Consider the following 20155-nt stretch of genomic DNA (forward strand, 5'->3'; position numbering starts at 1 on the left):
TAAAGGAAGGCAAATATTCTTGACTTGTCATTAAGCCTAAACATCCCAGAATTAACATCATGCGCCGGAATGTTTCACGGTTTTGACCCCAACAAACCAACACCAACTCCCCCACAACGTCCTCACGGCCAGCGCTGCCCCTTTAAGCCGAGGTCAAGGCCCCGCCCCTCCCCGCCCCTCCCTCGATGACCTAATCTCTGCTTTGCCATTGGCTACTCGCCCCGTCAGTCAGGCGGCGCCCGCCCCGCCCCGCCCCTCGCACCCGTTAGCTTCCCCAGGTGCTCTCAGCCCATTGGCCGGCTCCCGTGCCGCTCACCTGCCTCTCTCCGCGCTGATTGGCGGGGGCGGCGCGGGGCGGGCCCTTCCGCGGTTGCGAGGCGCCGGCCGGCGGTGGCGCGGCCGCGCTGCGGGAGCGGGGGCGGCGCCTCTCGGCGGGGCCGGGCGCGGGCGGGCTCGGGCGAGATGGAGCCGTGACCAGGTGAGAGCGGGGCTGCGCCCCGGCCGGGACCCGCGGGGCGGCCTCGGCGGCCGCCGCTGATACGGAGAGGGTGGGGGTGGCGCGGGCCCGCCTCGAGGGGCCTCCCCTGGCCGGGGCACGGCCACTCCCCCGGGCGCGGGGCGGCTGCGCCCCCTTCGGAGCCCCCCCCGCTCTGCCGGCGCTGCCCGGGGCGCGCTCGGCCCCCCTGCCCGCCCGCACCCCTCAGGGGGCTCCCGGGCGCCCCGCGTTCCCTGGGTCGGCGGTGGGGGTTTCTTCCCGACGTTTCGGGCCGGGCAGTGCTGACAGGAGTCCCCGAGGGCTCGGGCAGCAGCCGCCTCCTGCCGCCCCCACCGGGCTCTCGGGAGCGGCGGTGGCTTTCCCCACTGGAAATACGCTTGTCCGTGCTATGGCTGGGTGCATATTTGAGGTAACATCCCCGTGTCCCAGCCGTCTGTCACCCTCTCCGTGACTGTAAAATCTTGTGTCAAAGAGGACCGTAATTTGTCATACTCTGCGATCCCGGATGAAAGCTCACCGAGTTCCATGTGTGTAAGTGGAATTGCCCTCCTGAGACCTGGATCTGTGTACCTTTAAACTGCATCGTGCAAACTTTGTGCTTCACAGGGTTCTGTATGGTGCTGTTTTACAAGATGAACCGTGAGTGGGCTGAGTAAGGGGTTTCAGGTTTGCTGCTGCTTTAGAGCAGTTCCTTTCTGGTATTGTTTGTCCAGACAGTCTCCGGGCCTCTCCTGTGAAACTGCATCTTAGTCTACCATCCACAGGAATTACATTTTGAAGACATTAAAAATGTTTCTGTTTGAGTCTATAGTCTCTTTTCTGGATCATGACAACCAAAATGTGCTTTTTTTGTGTTAGGATCTGAAGAAACAGCTTGGAATATTTGGAAAATATAAAATGTAGCTATTCTGGGCTGAATGAGTATATCTCAACATTATGTCACATTTGCATTTGATATCAGGGCTGGTTAGCCATGGCATAGCTGACTTATTGAAATTGTGTTTTCTAATTGTGTGTTGGTTTTACTTTCAAGTATGTATACACGTAAGCTTTGGGCACTGATTTCAAAATATACCTTTTGCTTGCACAGAGCCCTCGGCAGGCTTTTGTAAAAACACTGTTAAAATCCATATTGTAGAACTTAAAGTGTAATGCCTTTAGATCTTCATAAGTATTTCCAAAAATACTTCAATCGTTACTGAATATGAAATGAGAGGGACACCCATTTGTTCCCATTTGCTGCAGTGAGTGATCTAATAGTTCTGATTAAATAGAATCTAATAATAGAATTTGAAACAAGTGTGTGATTTGAAGCTGATTGTGAACTCCCGTTTTTTAGATTCATGCTTTCTGCTGAAGGGAGAAAGAGACTCAGGGCTGAAAGCAAATGCCATAAGCTTTTCACAAGTAGGTGAATTTGCCCTTCTTAATTAATAAATATTAACTTATTGAGTGTTTTCCATTCTTTCCTCTCTTATAATTTAGATACCAAATGTGATTTCAGGAAAAGAGTGAAATATTGCCAGTTATAGTTTCTTGAGCATCATGTTGTTCTGTACAAAATGTAAGCAGTGCTGTGTTTGCTGGTTCCAGCAGTTGTGGAAACAGCTTTAATTTCTATTTAATTAAGGCCATCCACTCTCATCATCATGTGGGAGAAGGCTCCCAAATCCTGAGGCAACAAGCAGATCATGAAATAAAATGCAAAGAAAGAGAGTACAGAAGACATTTTGACGTAAGACTAAAAGAATATGGCATTTTCCCGAAAGCAGTCTTTAATTTTTCCTCCTCTTGAATTTTAAATAATGGGAAACCCTTAGGTTTGAGGAGGAGTACTTGCTTGTGAGTGTTGGTTTTTTTCTTTTTTTAACTCTGACTTCTACTGGTATGGTAAAGCAGCAGCATATTTCACATATTATCCTGCTACTTCCAGTTGAAATGTACATTCAGGTGATCAAATTAATAATTATTTAATAATAATAATAAAAAGCCATACTGGAATTCCTTCACTGTTGAGCCATGATTGCATTACTGTATGGTATTTAGTGGGGAAGAAGGCAACTGTGCTACATAGAGAGGAGGATCAGGACCAAAAAGGTTTGGATGTTAGAGCAGAAAGATAAATTCTTAGGATGTGTCAAAACATTATCACGAGATTAATTATTGCTTGCATTTGGAATGTGCAGGGTATCTCCATATGTGCTTTTTACTTCAAAAACACAATTTATAGCAACTCCGAGTTTTTTGTCTTTACTCTCTATACTCAACTGTCCTTCCTGTGTTGTAGATAATACAATTCATCTGTCTCAATGTCTGGTTACTTACTGATAACTCAGTATTGTGATTAAGATCCCTTTTGAAGATTTCTTACAGTTGATTTCTTCCATGTAGAAAGAGGTAACAATTAGCAAATCTTATTATAGTTACACAAGGTTCTTCCTTTAAAGATTTTTTTTTTTTATCAGCTGTGTCCTGAGGGTCAATGTCTTTTCCTGAGAAACTGTTGGAGAGGAAGCAGAAAAGGCAACTGTTCAGTGGTCTCAAACTGTCAAACACCTACTCTGGGAAAGCCAAACCTAATTATTTCCTGTTGGACATATTGCTGAACTGAGACTGCAAACAGAGGATGTGGTTACACAGACATTTCTTTTAGTGGTGGGGCTGTCTTAAACAGTTCATATTCCCATCTGCCTTTTTTTTTTTTCCCTCCCCACCATGTGCTGTCACCTCAGTAGTGATGGTGTGTCTGTGGGGCTGCATACTGGGCTTGTTCTGTTCCTCTCCCTCTCAGACCCCCAAATAAAAGATGGGGGAAGGCTGAAGGAATGTGTAGCTACAGTGGAGGGAGAGCAGAAGCGGATTAGTAAGAGCTACAGCTAAAGGGAACCATAGTTTAAAACTTTTCCTGGGATTCTTTTATACGTATGTGTCAGATGAAATGGATGAGTTTGTGTAAACTCAGAAACTCATTTCTTTGTCAATACTCGGTTCAGTTCTTCAGGGACACCTGTGTGTGGTTAATGTGTATGTTTTTCCTTCCATCCTTTGAGTGCCTTATGGAGTGCAAACATGGGTAAGTGGCTTCTTTGGGGGAAATGAATGGCATTGGGGTGAGGACAGTTTTCATTACCAGTCTTAGGTATGCCATACTGATCAGTTAGTACCTTCACACTTTTAAGTGTAGGTTGTCCTGGTGGAGAACAAGCAAAAAGATACAGGAATCTGCCATCATCCGATAATCTGCTTTCAGATGTGAAGAAACTACTGTTAACAGTATCTGCCTTTCTTTGATCCTTTCCTATTTCTTATAAAAGGCAATTATTTTCCACCCAGATAAATTTTAGAGTTTGTCACTAGCAAGGTACTATAATTGTTTAAAATAGATTAGTTTATATTTCAGAAATTGGATTAATGAATTTAGTTTGTGCAGCATTCCTTTCCCCCTCCCTTCCCCATTTTCTTGTGTGTGTGCGCAGCATCATTATTCTTGTGTGAAGAAATATTTTGGATTGAGGCACATGGCCATATTGATAACATCTGCATAAGAAAGTGAAATTTAACACAGTCACAAGTCTTTCTAAGTCTTGAAAGCTAAAGGCTGAGCTTTTATTTGGGGATTTCTTTTGCACCGTAACCTCATGCCATCCATCTGCTTTTGCTCTCCTACCACAAACTAGCTTGTTGACTGCTTCTGCTTACCCTTCTTAATTAACTTGTGCTCCCTATTTCAGTTTGTTTGGGCCCTGCTGATCCAGAAAAGCAGGGTTTTTGTGGAGCACAGCAGAGGAAGCGTGGTAGCTGCTGCTGCATGTGCCAGCACGTTATTTGTTAAGAGTTGATCGTTGGGGGCTGCCTTTGTGGCACTGAAATAAAATTTTTCCCCTGGACACGGTCAGGAACTGCTGGTGCTGCCACTGGCTCTGCTTGCTATGGGTGCATATTGAAATGTGTATGTACCACAATGCAGGGGCCCCCGACATAAGGCAGTGCAGAAATTTGCCTATTTTGTCATCTTCAGTGAGGCAAATAAATGTGCTGACTACACGTCATCTTCGTGTTAGGGGAACAGGAGCCTGAAATGATATGTCTAGTTTTGTGAAATTAATTTTGGTTTGGGACAGTCTACATCACAGATTGTTTCAACCTCAAATTAATGCTTCCTGTAATATATGGCAATTACGATTACTTCTGGCCACACTAGGGAGAGGGGGTGTGGTTCCTTGAGTTCTACCCTTTCTGTGGTTTAGTGGAGCACTGAGGATGTGTCTTCACTGCACGACTGATCCATACGTTCAGCACCCTCTTTGGAATTACTCAAATGAGATCATCCTTTACACACAGCCATACCCCTGTTATGATGAACTCATTCTTCCTGCAACTGATTATGTGTGTGAAGGTACAGCTCTGAGCAAAGATGAGACAAGATTCACTTACTGCCAATTACAGGGAAGCTTTTCCTCCTTCAGGAAGAAACTTTTGGAAAAAAACATTGAAAGACTCTACTTGAATGATTTCTTTTTTAAAAATTATTACTACTTTTGCCCTCTTTAGTGATCTTTATAGCAATATAGGAAGTTTTGCAACATAACGTGATTACAGTCTGCATTGTAACTTAATTTCTATTCCACTGTGTAAGATGGACCCAAACCTGGATGAGAGTTTTCTTAGAGTGATTGGTAGGGCCAAGTTAATGTTAGCCCTAATATAGCTCTCTGAATTCTCTCTCATATGTCCTATTGGGCATGCTTTACAGGAACAGATCACTTGGAGTCTGAATCTTTTCAAAACCTCCACCTGAGAGGCAGGATGGGTGTAGGAAGGATGTGATATGAGTTCTGCATTGCCATGTTCAGATCAGACTCGTGAATCCTGTCAGTGAGTTTCTGCGTCGTTCAGACACGCTCAAGCTCCAAGTCACCAGTGAAGGCAATGAGCCATTGTAATCACCGGAATAGCAGCCATTTGGCTTGAACACGTAAACACTGACATATAAACATTTCCATTGGATGGAGAAGTTTATCAGCAAGATGAGACTTCTGCATTTCTTAGAGATGACACTAGTTTTTCTTCAGAAAATCTAGGACAGTAGAGTTTTGCCTGCATTGACTGTATAGTGAGAGGAAAAAAGTGTTGGAGGAATGTTTTGATTGTGCTATGAGCAAAGAATAATAAAAGCAGTTTAACTGTGGAATTTTGCCAGAAAATGTTTCAGTTATCAGATTAATCTTTGCTCGCTCGCTGCAGTATAGGAGGAGCAGTAAAGAGCTTGTCTTTCATTAGAGTTGTAAGGCTGTTCTGCTGAATTTTTGTGAAGTTTGATTTGTTGTTTTTGAAGGCAGGGTGTGTCTGTGTTTCTGTGTTCTGTCTTCAAGCTGGATTGAAATTCCATGAAGTGAGTGAATAAGGATAATGATAGGAATATATTATACCTGCAGCATCTCTTAGTTTAATGGCACACACATATTAGAAAAAAGTTGATGGCTGTCCGTGCCTATTGCAAGCCAGTTTGTCTCCTGCTTGGGGTTCAGATGGCAAGGAGTAAATCTCAAGGTGCAATATTTTATCCACCTCTGATTGAGCAGGAGCTTCAAGGACAAATAGGACTGAAAGTTTTAAAATTGACCTTTTATTGGCCAGAGTATCTGGAATAAAACTTTAGTTCTTAGAGAAAGAAAGATAAATGTTTGGTGTCCTGGAGTATGCATTTTGCATGGGAGAACAAGGATATCTGGATTCCTGAGAAGGCTGAGGGAAGTGCTGGAAAGTCAGGAGAAGTAAATAAACTGGGGCAGGGAAGTTATTGCAATAATTTGTCCTGTTTTCTGAGTGTGTGCTTGCATGTACACACACACACACACACACACACGCACACAAGTTCTTTTTCACAAGGATAGTGATAATTTTTTGCAAAGATGCCAAAATCACTGAGTGCATGTGTGTCCCGTATTGTGCCAGGTGGGGTGTCTGTCCGGCCTGGTGGTTGGTTGTTGATTACAAATGCCCTGAAAGGGATGTAGAACTGGGGGTGTACAGAGAGATTCTTCCCCTTCTACCTCACCCTCCCAACTGAGTAGGGATAGCCTGACACATTCTTTGGAGCTGGAATATTTAGCAGTTTAAAGTTTTCCAGAAAAAAACTTGCTGAAGAAAACACAGAGGTTATTTTGGTTGGTTCTGGGGTTTCACTTCTGTAAAAGATTAGCAGGAGCCCTGTACTAAGTGGTAGGACAGGCTGATCAAGAAAAGACTCAGTGTGGGAGCTGTCTGGATTCAAATGAGATTCAGGAGAACGTGGATCATAAGTGCTGGAAATTAAATGCAGCAGCCTGATGTTTGTCCAGCTTTATCAGTGCTGTTCTAATCTAAAATTGGACGATGATATTCAATGAACCAGGATCACTGGAAATTAGGAATTGGCCAGCAGAAATCTTCAAATGAAACACATCTCTAACTTTTCCACGCTTTCGTGTGTGAAAAGCGGTTTCAGTGGTACCCGAGTCTCAAAAAAACCCAAACCCCAAAGCAATCAACAAACACTAAATTAAAAAAAAAATACCACTCAAACCCAAATGATAAAAAAACCTTGCACTAAAGATGTCATATATGGGTAAATATCACTCATTTGTAATTTCTGATTTAACCAACCAACACCATCACAACCAAGCACTCCATACCTGAATTTTGATGTTATGTGCTTAATGCTGTCAGAATACTCCAGCAAAATTATTTTACCAAATTATGTCAGGTACTTTGTTCATCATGTTGGAATAGCAAACTCTTAACAGCGTTTACATCTTTGTGAAAGACTTTCCTTGACTTTCTGAGGCCTTTTTGCCTTGACTTTTAGGAAATCTAGTATCTGGAATTCTGTAAAAAGTACATTTTAAATATATACTTGGTTTTATAGCCTTGCATCATTATCATGTTTTCAGTTGTATCAGTTTGGCTATTTATTAAAGAAAAGTAATTGCTTGTTACGGATTATCACGTTAAATTAATTAAGTGGTTGTAAGTAATTCTAAATATTGACTTGATGACAAATACTGTAAGAGGTGGCAGAATGACTTCTTGATTCTGTGATAGGGCCATGATTAATGCGTGCTGACACATTTTATTCCAAGAAAAATAGAAACATTCTGTGTAAGGGAAGCCTCTAAAGTAGTAGTGTCACTTCTTTTTTTAAATCTGTATTTGTATTGTAGATTGCATCTTCAAATTTTTAACTGGAGAGTCGACCTCGTAGATGTGCAATTCATTACTGTAGCTGCTGCTAAACAGTGGCCTTCTTTCATTTGTTGGGTGGGGGTCAGAAAACTTTCACATTTTGTGACATGCCAACTATCCAAGCATCGAGACTAATCAGTCTAATTGGTCTTATTCCTTCTGACGCTGAAGTAGTAGATAGATCATTCTATTTTTTTTACTTTTTATTGGAACTATGTGTCCAAAGTCCATCCGGTCTGAAGTTTGTATTTGGGGAGGTGCCTGTTTTTTTTGATTTGATCTTATTGACCGAATATCCTGGCATCTCAACTGCAGTTCTGTACTTCTGGTGTCTAGGAAGCCCTGGAGTCTGAAGAGCTTGGAGGAGGAAATGGAATGGAAAGTTCATGTTAAAACCTTCCTATGATGATTTGTGTTTTTTTAAAGGTGGCTAAGGAAATAGGAGTGAAAGTATGGCAGCTGCAAACCAACTTCTGACCTCTGCCATTTGAGACAACAGTCTTCCAGAGCCTCTGAAGTAATTATTTTCTAGTCAAGTACTGCTATGCTCACCTGTTCGAGCTGTATTGTGTTACTTCAGTAAGTTTAGGAGTTTTTAAGGTGCACAGGAAGGTTATCCTGGGCCCTCACCCCCACAAAAAATGGAATTCTCGTTGCAGTCTTGACAAATCTCTGAAATGTACTTTTTAACTTTTCCCTGTTTTTGTTTGGATGGATGTAATAAACTAGTCATAACAGGCTACAGCTTCTACCATCCAGTGTTTAAGGATGATTTCAGTACAGGGACAAGAAAATTGAGTGCATCATTTGGTGAATATTTTGCCTTAGTAGATCTCAAACACTGCGTTCTTCAGAACTGACAAGCCAGCTGTCCTAAAGTAAAAGTTCTGCTCTGTAAATAGCATGGGTATGTGTCTGCAAGTGTGGAAGTCTTGATGGTGTTTCAGTCCAACTTCTGTTGCGTGTGCCAAATGAGTTAAAGATTCTATGTAAAAAGAATCCTAGGTAAAGAACTTTACTCCTTACTCTTAAAGCAGAAAATGGGCTGTGTGTGGTTTTGTTTGGTTGTTTGTTTTTAAATATCTGAGTATTTGTCCTGTTTTCTCTTTCAGTGACGGGGGAGAGAGCTGCTGGCATGGAAGTGAGCTGGGTCTGTCCGTGGGAACTGTGAGTAAGGTGTGTGTTGAGTTCTTTTGGCTGTCTTTAGTCTGCTCCTTTCGTTCTTATGTGCTGAATTGAAAATTGCTTGTGGTCACTAAACGTGAGGGATAGTATTGTTTCGAGATAAAATATTTAAATATTTTGAATTCGCATTAGTGTCAAGTGTAACAGCTCTGCAGCAAGGACTTTATAGTGTTAATAGCATAAATAGCACACTTGTCCATTTTTCAATGCTGCTGAGCAATTAGTAAGACTTGTTGTTTTAAAGAACGAAACAGTGAAGGTTGAATTTGCTATTCTTTGAACTGGCAAAGAACAGCAACTGTTCCAATTCCTGCACCCCTCCACCATGTTCTTTACCCATATTCATTAGATTTACATGTCAGAGAGCACCCCTTGAGTACTTGCTACTTCATTTCAATAAGCTGGTTGACTTAAGCAGGACAGTAATATTGATATGTGCTTCTCTGTGAATCGCTGAAGAAAAATCTTACTGATTTTTGAGGAGGGGGAGATCCAAGGATAGAAAGTCGGTTCTTGTAGGGGAAAAAGGGAACAGAGCATCTAGTAACTCAGTCTCAATTGCTGGGCTTTCCACTTACTGGGTGTCATGCTGGGTAGTAGAATGTGCCAATAAACGCAAAGAAATTTGAATTCCACACCCAGTGTCTGTTGATGGGGAGGAGAGACAAAATCAATTCAGATTGGTTTAATTTCTGTAGACAGTTTCATAGTCATGACTAAAGAATGTGACTGGGGTCAGAAAACTTCTTGCAGACTCTTTTTCAGGCTTTGGTTTCACACTGTACTTGAGGTAATTGAAAGCTGTCATTTATCAATGAGCCTTACTCCTCAGTTTGTTTGTTTGTTTGTTTGGGATTTTGTTTGTTTAGGTTTTTGTTTGCCTTTTTAATGAGATCTAACAAATCTGTGGTTGCAGGGTTCAGATTGCTAGCACAGTGGGAAAACAAGCATGTTCCGAGGTGTAGCTTTCCATCAGAAGAGCAAGCTGAATTGACTTGCTCTGTGGCTGCAGTCACTACTTGAAGGAGAGAAGGTGAGAATTTCAAACAGAGGTGAGGTGATACAGTGTGGACCTACACTCTCAGTCACAGCCTAGGATCAGATTGAATTAGTTAAAAAGTAAAACTACTTCTTCAGGCACACTAAAGTAAGTTGCCAAAAAGCATTGCCATAAAATCCTTAAGATTCTATAAGTTCTGCAGTTTTGCCTGCTACTTTGTGCTGACATGAATGCTTGTGCCAGGAACTGAACTGACTGAAATTTAACTACTTTATCTTGTTTTAACTTTTTTTTTCCTTTAAAAAATTTATTTTCCTTTAATCTAGATTTGATCCCTGAGCTGTCTTTCCTTTCTTGCTCAAATCACCACTTTATTAAGTCCTAGGTCATCCAGTTCTTGTCCCAAATTCCAAATCTTCTGTGTCTGAAAGTGTATTGTTTCTTTCGAGGTCTTATTTTGACACTTCTCTTGTTTGATGTCTGTCTCATCCCAATCTATTCTAAATTCACATTCAGCAAGAGTTTCTTCATACTTTCTCAGCCATGAATTTCCAAGTCATAGCTCACACCTGGCTGCAGATTTTCAGCATTCCCTTTTCTAGTTTGCTGCAGCCTCCCTGTTTCCATTGGCTGTTGGCATCTGTTGCCACATGCCTTTGCTATTGGCTGAATCCATTGCTTCCACTAGTTGCCCCTATGGGGTGGGAAGGAATGCTTTGCCTCCGACATGAAGGAAATCTTAAAAGATGCATCAGACAGCAGTTGCAAGGAAGTCAGTCAGAACGTGGTAGAAAACAGGCAATCCTGTTCTAAACACACTGCAGTTCATCATGGGTTTCTTTGGCAGCAGTGCAGGCTCAAACAGCTTGCTCCCTTTCTCGGCTCCCTCTGTTTTGCTGGCATAGCTGTTTTTGTGGCCATGGTGAGCCACTCTGGGGAACACATGCTCCTGGAAAGAAGTGTTTTCTCCTAGATTATTTTTCATCTGGTCTAGTACATGTTGTCTCTGTAAGATTTATGTTGGTTTCACAATGAGGAAGGTATGAGAGTGGGAATGTGGAGCAGGCTGCTTAAGTTGGCACCACTGCTAGATGTTTAAGTGTGCTCTTTGACATTACAGTTAAGTTGATCTTTCAGCGTGCTGCTGTTGCAAAGGCTGGTCAAACCTCTGCACAGCTGTGTGCTCCTGCTTCTTCCTTTGCATCAGAGCTTGTGATTGTGCAGCCCCAGGGCACCTCCAGCTAACTGACTGATCCTGGAAAAAATGGTTTCTAATCTTTTGCAGAGTGAATCGTCTGCTGGTTCGGCTGACCTGAGTCACCCTGTGGGTGCACAATCATTAGATCAGACAAAAGGGAAGCTGCAGGAACCAACAGCTTGGTAGCAGAAGGCTGGATTCCTCTTTTAATTAGGATGTTGAGCTATATCATGGCCAAGGCTTAAAATATACTGGTATACCTATTGACACGTGACACCTGAACATCATATCTTTTTTGGTCTCTTTTGTTCTTTGAACTTCAGCAGAAATTGTTGTTTCTTCAGTAGCCATCATCTTTAGTCTCACAAACTGGATCGTTCATTCAGGACTAAGAGGTATGATAGAATTAGGTGTCTGTTAAGTACTTCACCAGTTTAAGGCTCAGCATCCTCTGAAATTAGAAGAATGTCTTCCTCATTCATGCTTTGAGCTTAAATAAGAACTTCAGAAATTAGTGGAGAGTTCATTCTTTTTTTTCAGCAAGGATTGTTTATTATAAATATCACTGTGAATCTCAAAACTGGCTTTGGTGTTATCGGTTCTTCCGTGCGCTCAGAGGTCATGAGCTTGAAAGCCACAAAGTTCCTCCAAATACGTATTGAAGCATGAAAAGTATTTCTTAGAAATATCTGGAATGGCAAGCTACATTTCTCAGCCTATTTGTGGCTTTAAGAAATGAATGTTTAACTATGATTTTTCAAGACCTCTTGAAGGTTTTCTATCACTGCGGGACTGAGTGAAACAAATATATTTTATGAAGGAAATACTTAGGACTTAAGAAATACCATTCTTGATGAGTGGTTATTAAAATCATGTGCAAGGCTGTGTTTGTCTACAGCACAAATTATGGAGTTGATTGCTTTGCACTAGATATGCATCTTTTCTCCCTCAAGTCGTCACATCTCTATACAGCTGTTCATGCCTTTTGTCTGATAATATTGCTTGCCATTTTCTTGCTGACCCAAGCATGTTGTGACTCTTGTGCTGATAGATTTGCTGAAGGTGGTAGCAGAGAAACACAATGATGATTCAAAGATATCCTCTCTTACTGTAGTGTTACTGGCACAGTACACGTACAGATTCAGATTCTTTAGCTCAGATAAAGTTGTGCTCATTTAAGTTTTACCAGCATCTTTGTTCACATGTGTTGCAGTCTTTGCCTTTATGATACAATCTTTGTAGAGTAGTGGCTTGTGATTATGGTGAAATGGACAGCTTACATCTCCAAATCACAAGTTCTAATCCAGAAAGAATTTGGTTAATTTTTGTCTGCTTTTGCCTCCTCCTGCCCCCAATTACTGTGAAAGTGAAGGGAGCTGATGGCAGGTTCATTTTGCAGAAGATAAATGCATGTGGAATGTGTGTGTTAAAATAAAATTCCATGATCTAAGAAGGTATCTCTTTAGTGGTCTGCATAGTTTGGTTTCTTAACTTCGTTCCTCAGGAACGAGTTCTCAAGGCTGTACCCCCTCCAGGGTACAGTCTGTGATGTAGCTTACTGTATTATATAAGTAAGCCTTGTTGCTTACTGTATTATATATACTTTATGTTAACTCTGAGTTAAGTGGAGAAATAATTCTGCCAACAGTTGCATGCCTGAGTTAAGCTGACTGCCAGGAAATGAAATAATTTTTAATACAAGTTTGGAGGTCTTCCTTTTGGTGATTTTCTTTGATATCTAAAGATAAAAGGAATATCTCTCACTATGATTGTTATAGCTTCTTGAGCTAATGTGATGCTTCTCTTCCAGCTGCTGAAAACTTCACTTCTCTTGGGTTATTATTTTGATTTGTGATGGTGTGGTGGACAGAGTTGCCTTTGGGTGTGTCATGGCATTCTCTTCTCACTCATTTCAAAGATTTGTCCACTTAAAGCCTCTTTGCCCCAAGATTGCCTCTTCTCTTGGCTGAATGATCTCAGCTGGCATAGTCATTTAACAGAACGCTGCTCTTGAGTTTAAAATATAAAAAAACCCCCTGTCTTCTCAAAATAGCCCAGCTGCACACACATGCTGTTGCTATTAGGTGCTGGAGGTTGCTTAGCAATTCTTAAATCAGTAGGAAATTACTATTGCCCTGGCAACTCAGCCCTAAAATGCAAACAAGAGAAAGCTGTTTAGAGAGGTGTCCTTTCTTGATCTGGGAATTGTGCTTTCCTCCTGCTTCTCCCCCCGTGCTTCTCTGATTTTTACTTACTTATTTTAAAATTCCTTTATGTTTTAATTTTAAAGTGTAAATTCTTATATGTTTTGCTCTGATTATTGAGGTTTCATGTTAGGGAAGGTAGTACTGTTCTTTGATTCATTTGAATACTGACTGTTGAGATCTTGATTATGCCATGAGTATGTGAATATTGCCAAAATCACTCAGGGGCAACAGCATGCTCTCAGGAGCCAGGAGTGCTCAAATTGTGTTGCTATAAAGCACAAACCCACTGTCACAACAATACAAGAAGGAACCGTGACACGAGGGGGAAGATGGGACTGCTTAAAAGAAACAATAGACAGTACTCGTAAATATATAAATAATCATTATCCATTTCTGAGTTCTGAAGGCATTCAAGACACTTCAGTTTAAGACAGAGAAACAAAGCAGAGTCAGTTTTGCAGAAGTTACAAAATTAAGAACCACGGCCATTAAGAATTTTTATAAAAATATTATCTTTATCAAACTTGCAAACTACAAAGATTAAACTGCTCGGAAGCTTTTTTTTAAGTGCATCCTCTTGCCATTGCAGCACAGTATCACAGTAAACACACAGTAAACCTGACTAGCTTACTTGCTGGTGAAAAAGGTATTCTACTTTGCATTTATCATACGATAAAATTACTTATAGAAATTTCTCTTAAAGCTGCTCATCCAGAAACACTGAAGGACAGCTCAAGCCCCGGGAGGTGAAAGGGAAACAAAGTAGACAGACATACGCAGTATGGAGACCTGTCTGACCAACAGTAAGCTAGTGAAAAGAAAACTGGGAAGGGGAAAAAGGGATTAGGATTAGTTTCCTGTCATTTTAGCTCCATTAATCATCCCGTCATAAGGGCAGACAAGCACCACTGTTGGCACAGGGAAGCAAAAAAGGCATGCATCCAAGATCGCCCTTTTGGCAGGAGCTTAGGCCAACTTAGCTGTATCATACAACCACATCCTCTGGTTAGACACTAAACTGGCATTGCCAACAGAAGGAGCAGTCCAGCCTGCTCATTCCTCACCGCCTGTCAACCAGCACAAGCTGAACCAGATCAAGGAACTGATCTGTGTTAAATTTGACCTGGCCACACACACAAACTACTAGTTTTAGTCTGCATCTGCTGCTGATTTGGCTTGCCACCCAGGCACACAAAAACTTGGCTATCATGAGGGACTGTAAGGCACAAGGAAGTGAAAAAAGAAATCAGAATGGCTACCTTTGATAGCAGTCATCTGAAGGTTGAAGATGGTTTAATGTATCCAACACAGCTATCTGTGTAGTTGGCAATAGACTGGGAACTGATTTTGTTGAATACTCAGGAAGAAATGGCTGGTTTTCAACTAAATAGATTCCCCAGTTGAAGAAGTGTCAGTGTAGGGATTGAAATGAGCAGCTGGACAGTGGAGGATTTAAGGGTTGGTTAAACTGGTGGTGCTGCTGTAGAACATCTGTGGTATCACAGCCACTCTTGTCACAGAAGCAACTGGCCCAAAAGTAGAAAAATGCCATGATAGAAAGCTTTTGCCTGGTTAGGCAACAGATACAAGTCCTTGAGGGTACTCACCCTGAAGCCCTTATTGGGGATAAGAAATACTTGCTCTTAATACTGTCCATCAGCTTCTGGATGACTCACTTAAAGATCATGGTATGGTACATTTCTTTATGGGAAAGTTTCTAGTCTGTTCGGAAATGACAAGAAAACAAACACTGTAAAATTTTAATAAGGTTCTAAATATTAATGTGTGTAACTAACTGATTGATCATTTTACAGTGACAGTTATAGAGTGGTATAACTGCCTGGGAAGTCTAGAAACAGCCTTATGTTGGTTGCAGACAAGGATTCCATGTCTTTGACAGGACTTCCAAATATTGCAGCATGAATGATTATAAATCCTCAAAGCATCTTTCAAATGCCTCTGTGCTCTCATGCTTTTAATTGAAAACATTAAAATCAAGCGCATCCAATTATAGCTTTTATTGTAGTCTTGAGAACTGGATGCCTTTTTTTTTTTTTTTTAATGTGGGAATATGTTACATACTAACACTTGGCATTGATCTGAAAAAGAGTTCTCTTTCCTTTAGGTAGAGGCTGGATGTTTGTATGTAATAGTGGTATAAGCTGGTTCTCTCCCTTGTGAAGTGCTGGCACAAGTGTTGGTGATGCTGCAGGGCAAACTACACCAGGAACCTGATTTAGCAGCATTGTAAAACACAAGACTAGCTTTTACACCTGGGTCAGTTTTCTTCTTGTTTTTTAGTGTGTCATTGCAGATTCTTGTTGTGGCCTGAAATGGGAGATGATGTGGAGGAAAGAGAAGGCAGGCTTACCTAATGTATTTAGTGGTTCATCCCACTTTAGTTTCATTTGAGCTGCAACCCTGCTTGGAGTAACAGAATTGTTGTCCAGACTGTTTGAGAGTCTGGACAGTCAGACTGATTTTTTTTGTGTTCTGTGGTGATGCTGCACTGTACTGTGCTGGTTCAAGTGTGCCTTGTATGGAGGAATTGATCCAGATGAAAAATAACCAAGGAAAAATTGCATTTCAGCTGAATCAGCAGGATGTAGAGGCAGAGCAACAATGAATGTCAAGTCAAGGTTTGCTTAAACTGTGTTCCTTTGATCTGGGACAAACACTGGATGACATGCCAACTAGGATTAAGATACCTTCCATCTGTGTTGTTCTCTGCAAGAGTTAAGTAATGTGCAAATTCAGGTACAACTCTAGCTAATCCAGCTGCTGCTGAAATTTCATTGAACAATTTACTGGAGAAACTCTGGTTTATAATCCTGGTACCAATTAACACCATTTAGTATGATGTTGCTCAAGGTCACATAGCAAACTGGTGTGTGAGCACTGATCTCTTATTCTGCTTTTTGTTGTCACTGGCTTGGCTTGACTGCTTTTACTGTGGCTTGGTGCTGTGCTTTTACCTAAATTGTACAGTTTAAGTGGCCTGGATAATACAAATGTATTTAGATTAGGGAAATAGATTCTGTTTTACAAGTGTTGTTAAAGTGGTGTTTGAAATGTAATTTTTCTAGTTCATGCAGGTTACAAATTCCACTTTTAAAGAAAATCCATTATGTCAGAAGTTCCTAAGGGCATTTGCTGTTTAGTTGAAGCAGATCTGACGTATTTGAGACACATGAAGCTTGGTTTTCCCCTTTTGGGAGGAGGAAGGAAATCTTTCTTTTTTAGGGTAGGTTGAGGAGGGAAGATTGGGTCTCCTGCCATTCCAAATCCCTGCAGGGTGGGTGTTAGATGTGTCTGTCACCTGTTTGTGATTTCAGGCCTGGCTGCGCTTGCCCTTCCGCATGAGCTGACCATCATGTGGAACCAGGCAAAGTGTAATGGCTCCAGTACATCTCCTTCGATAAAGTGAATTGGCTTTGGCTCCTCTAAGATGGTGAGAACAGTTCTTACCAGCCAGCCTCCTACCGGAGCAATTACTCTTCCTTTTAGCCCCTTTCCACAGGTTTCCCATCCTACAGGGACAGGCCTGAGGACAACTATATTGGTCATGATTTAACTCTTTCCAACCTTTGGAAAGATTGTTAGAGTTTACCAAACTCTGTTCTTTTAAGTCTGTGGTTTAAGGGTGTGTGTTCTCAGGTTTTCTCTATCCATTGTAAAGAGAAGGGCACAGTCCCAGTTTTTTCTCTTTTCTGATTACTGTTACGATTTGCTTTCAAATGGATGTGATTCTGTGTTTACTTTGGACAGGAAAAATATCAGGGTGGCGGGATAGGCACTTTCTAGCCAGATTTTAAATGAAGTAAAAGCAAATGCTTCGTATGGCAGTAAGGTTTGGCTCAGTCTCATTTGTTTTGTTTTGACAAGTACCTTGTTCAGTTGGTGGTTTTTATTGTTTTCTGGGTATTTAGCTCCACCCCTCTTTTCTTTCCTTCCCTTCAGATCATGACATAGGGTCCTGCGAATGAGTGTATGACAAATGTATGAAATAACATATATTCATTACCAGTAAATTGTTATTGTTCACTTAAATATACACTGAACAAATTTTTGAAACAAATGTACTGCCACATATGACTTTGTTCTGGATATTACAGAACAAACGTTACTAATCAACCAAAGTATGAAACTGAAATGCAAGTGGCAAAAATTACTATTTGAATTCCTTTGTCAGCTCTCAATTTGTTGTTGTTGTCACACTCATTCAGTTTAATTATGAGTGTTAAATGGGGAATACTTAATAAAAAACTGTATTGTTTAACACGTTGTTCCAAGTTTATGCTTTTTGGTTGATTTCTACAGGATTATCCTGATGGTTTTTACTTTACTTCTTTGCAGGTTGCTTTACCTGCATCTTTTTGAAGCTGAAGGTTAGCCTCTGGAAGTACCTTTTGCTTGCTAAATTACGGCAGTGCAGCAGAGTCTTCTGAGTTTAGGCGGGTTGAAACAGCAGCATACTAAGAAGCAGGAGACTTCCGTCTTCATTAATCAAAACCAAATACGATTGCCCTTGTATAATGTCCGTTACTGTTTAAATGTTGACACAGTAACCGTTTCACTGGAGACTTACAGCTGGTTTGTTTCTCTTTAAATTACTGAACAGAAGAGGATTTTAATTTGAACGTTGACTACTCATTTAAAGAATTATGGAAATATAAAGAAACACTTTAAAATTGCTTATTTTGCTAATGCCCTTTATATGTTGTACATTTTGGTTACTGTAGCTGAGGTTTTAGGCAAGTTTGTTTACTTCATGTGGAATATTTTTCTCTTACCCATTTTCACTGATTGTGACTGGGGAAGAGAGAATGAAACAAGAGAACTATTTTTTGAAATGCAGTTGATTTTATCTGAAAATCCTCATTTGTTGTACTCAACTGTCCTTCCAGATTTATTATGAAGGATTACTTTACCTGATTGGATTTCTGAGAGGCAGTTGTTAGAACACCACACTCGATACGAAAGGACAGTAATCAAGAGTTCAACGAGGTTCTAGATTAAGTCATTCCAGTGAAGTCATCCTATCTGTGTCTTCTCAAGATTGGGATCCTAAAGTACCAAAAGTTGAGAACGTTCTTATACTTTTAAAGAAAATGATAATAATCTGTAGTTTCATCAGTAGTTGTGGTGATGCTGTTGGAGGTTTACGTAAGTTTTTTAACTGCTGAGTGTAGCTAAAGTTTCGATCGCTGGTTGGATTTGGATTGATGTTGATAACACAAACCCTGTACTGAACATGTTTCTCTGTAACGTAGAAGACACCACGATGAACTGGACACATGGCTGAGACTCTCATGTGAGATTTATGGGTTTGTCTTGCAGGTTGCCATCACGAAAGCCAAAGTGGATTTCTCCGGCGTGGTGTGCCTGCCCCCTTCCGTCATTGCTGGAAATGGGCTGGACGGAGGCGGGGCTGGCGAAAACGATGACGAGCCGGTGCTGGTGTCCCTTTCGGCGGCCCCCAGCCCGCAGAGCGAAGCTGTTGCCAATGAGCTGCAGGAGCTCTCCTTGCAGCCCGAGCTGACCCTCAACCTCCATCATGGCCGAAACCCCAACCTTCCTCCCCTCAGTGAAAGGAAGAATGGTAAGTGGGACAGCACACTCGTGTCTCGTTTAGTGTGTCCTCACTAAGGAAGTACTGAGGTGGTGTAACGGTACATGTTCTGATGACAGGTCTACTTTTTATTGCTTCTTATAGCTTTTTTTTTGTAGGAAGAACTAATAATGTAGAGTTCACAAGGGTGATTTACACTGATCGATTGGAAGGATTGATGTTACTGGCTGTGAAAGTTCCACAAAGCTCCAGTGATAAATACTTTTTATTATTATTTTACGTCAATACCAGACACAGCTCCCATGTCCTTTGTGATGACTAAATGTTGTGCAAAGCTGAGACAGTCAATCAAAGGAAGTGTTAGCTCATTTTCAGCCTGTAGCCATCTGTAGATCTAATTTCTTTGCCACCTTGGTCTGCACTTACCAAGAGTGAGTAACTTGCTCACTGCAAATGCCTGAAGGGTTCTGTCAGACTTATTGGAAAGAGAAGCAAGACCTAGAGTGAAAAATTTAATATCCCAATAGACCTTCTGATCCTAGAATGAGAATGACCTGCCTTTGTTTCTCAAGTTGCAGGTACCTTATGGGCAACTATTTAGTGGGTGACAGTTTAGTGGCAAAATACAGGGTCACTCAGTGACTGGAATTTCTGGCTTTGAAAGACTGTTAACTGTCTGAAGCTCAGCATCACCAGGCTGCTGTGAAAGCCTTTGCAGGTTCAACCGCATCCTGTGACAGACCAGTGAAACCATTTGATAAGTGGTGGCTTTGGTTTGTGACTTCCTTTTGGTGATCTCCCTTCACTCCATCCTCTCAGGTGTATGTTGGTGACTCTTGGCAATATGAAGGTCTTGCTACAGTCTGAGTTCATGCTGTCACCTGTGAGGTTACTGTGGGTTTGAACATGGTTGGATTCTGTGCGCCTTACAGTGTTGGACATCGTAGAGTTGCATGGCACAGTGTATTGGAAGTGCTGGGGACCTTTGGAGTGGCTTTATAGCCAAAACATAATGCTTATAGTAAAGTGATTTAGAATATTTGCAGTAATTGAATTAGAGGGCTACCTCACTTAACATACCTGGATCTTTATCTCCAGAAACTAAGCATGCCCTTCTCTGAATAGTGTATCAGTATTTTGCTGTTTGGAAGAATTAATTAACTTTAACTCAAAATCTTGGTTTTTTTTAAGAGGATAAAAAGAATTTCCTTACATTATATCATCATTATGTGATCACAGTTATGTTTACAGGCCTTAAAATGGAGAAAATAGA

At 41.2% G+C, this 20155-nt stretch overlaps 1 protein-coding gene across 1 annotated transcript in view; it reads left to right on the forward strand.

Moving 5' to 3' along the window:
* The first annotated feature begins 966 nt into the window (after positions 1–966).
* Positions 967–20155, forward strand: part of MRTFA (myocardin related transcription factor A) — a 95076-nt gene continuing 75887 nt past the window's right edge. Inside the window, 3 exon segments of the mRNA XM_050323342.1 lie at positions 967–1027; positions 8833–8896; positions 18651–18912. Of these exon segments, the coding sequence (XP_050179299.1) occupies positions 1002–1027; positions 8833–8896; positions 18651–18912 (352 nt within the window). The 5' untranslated portion in view covers positions 967–1001.

This window comes from Myiozetetes cayanensis, unplaced genomic scaffold (assembly GCF_022539395.1).
Source record: "Myiozetetes cayanensis isolate MyiCay16 unplaced genomic scaffold, myiCay2020 scf3, whole genome shotgun sequence".
Lineage (NCBI taxonomy): Eukaryota > Metazoa > Chordata > Aves > Passeriformes > Tyrannidae > Myiozetetes > Myiozetetes cayanensis.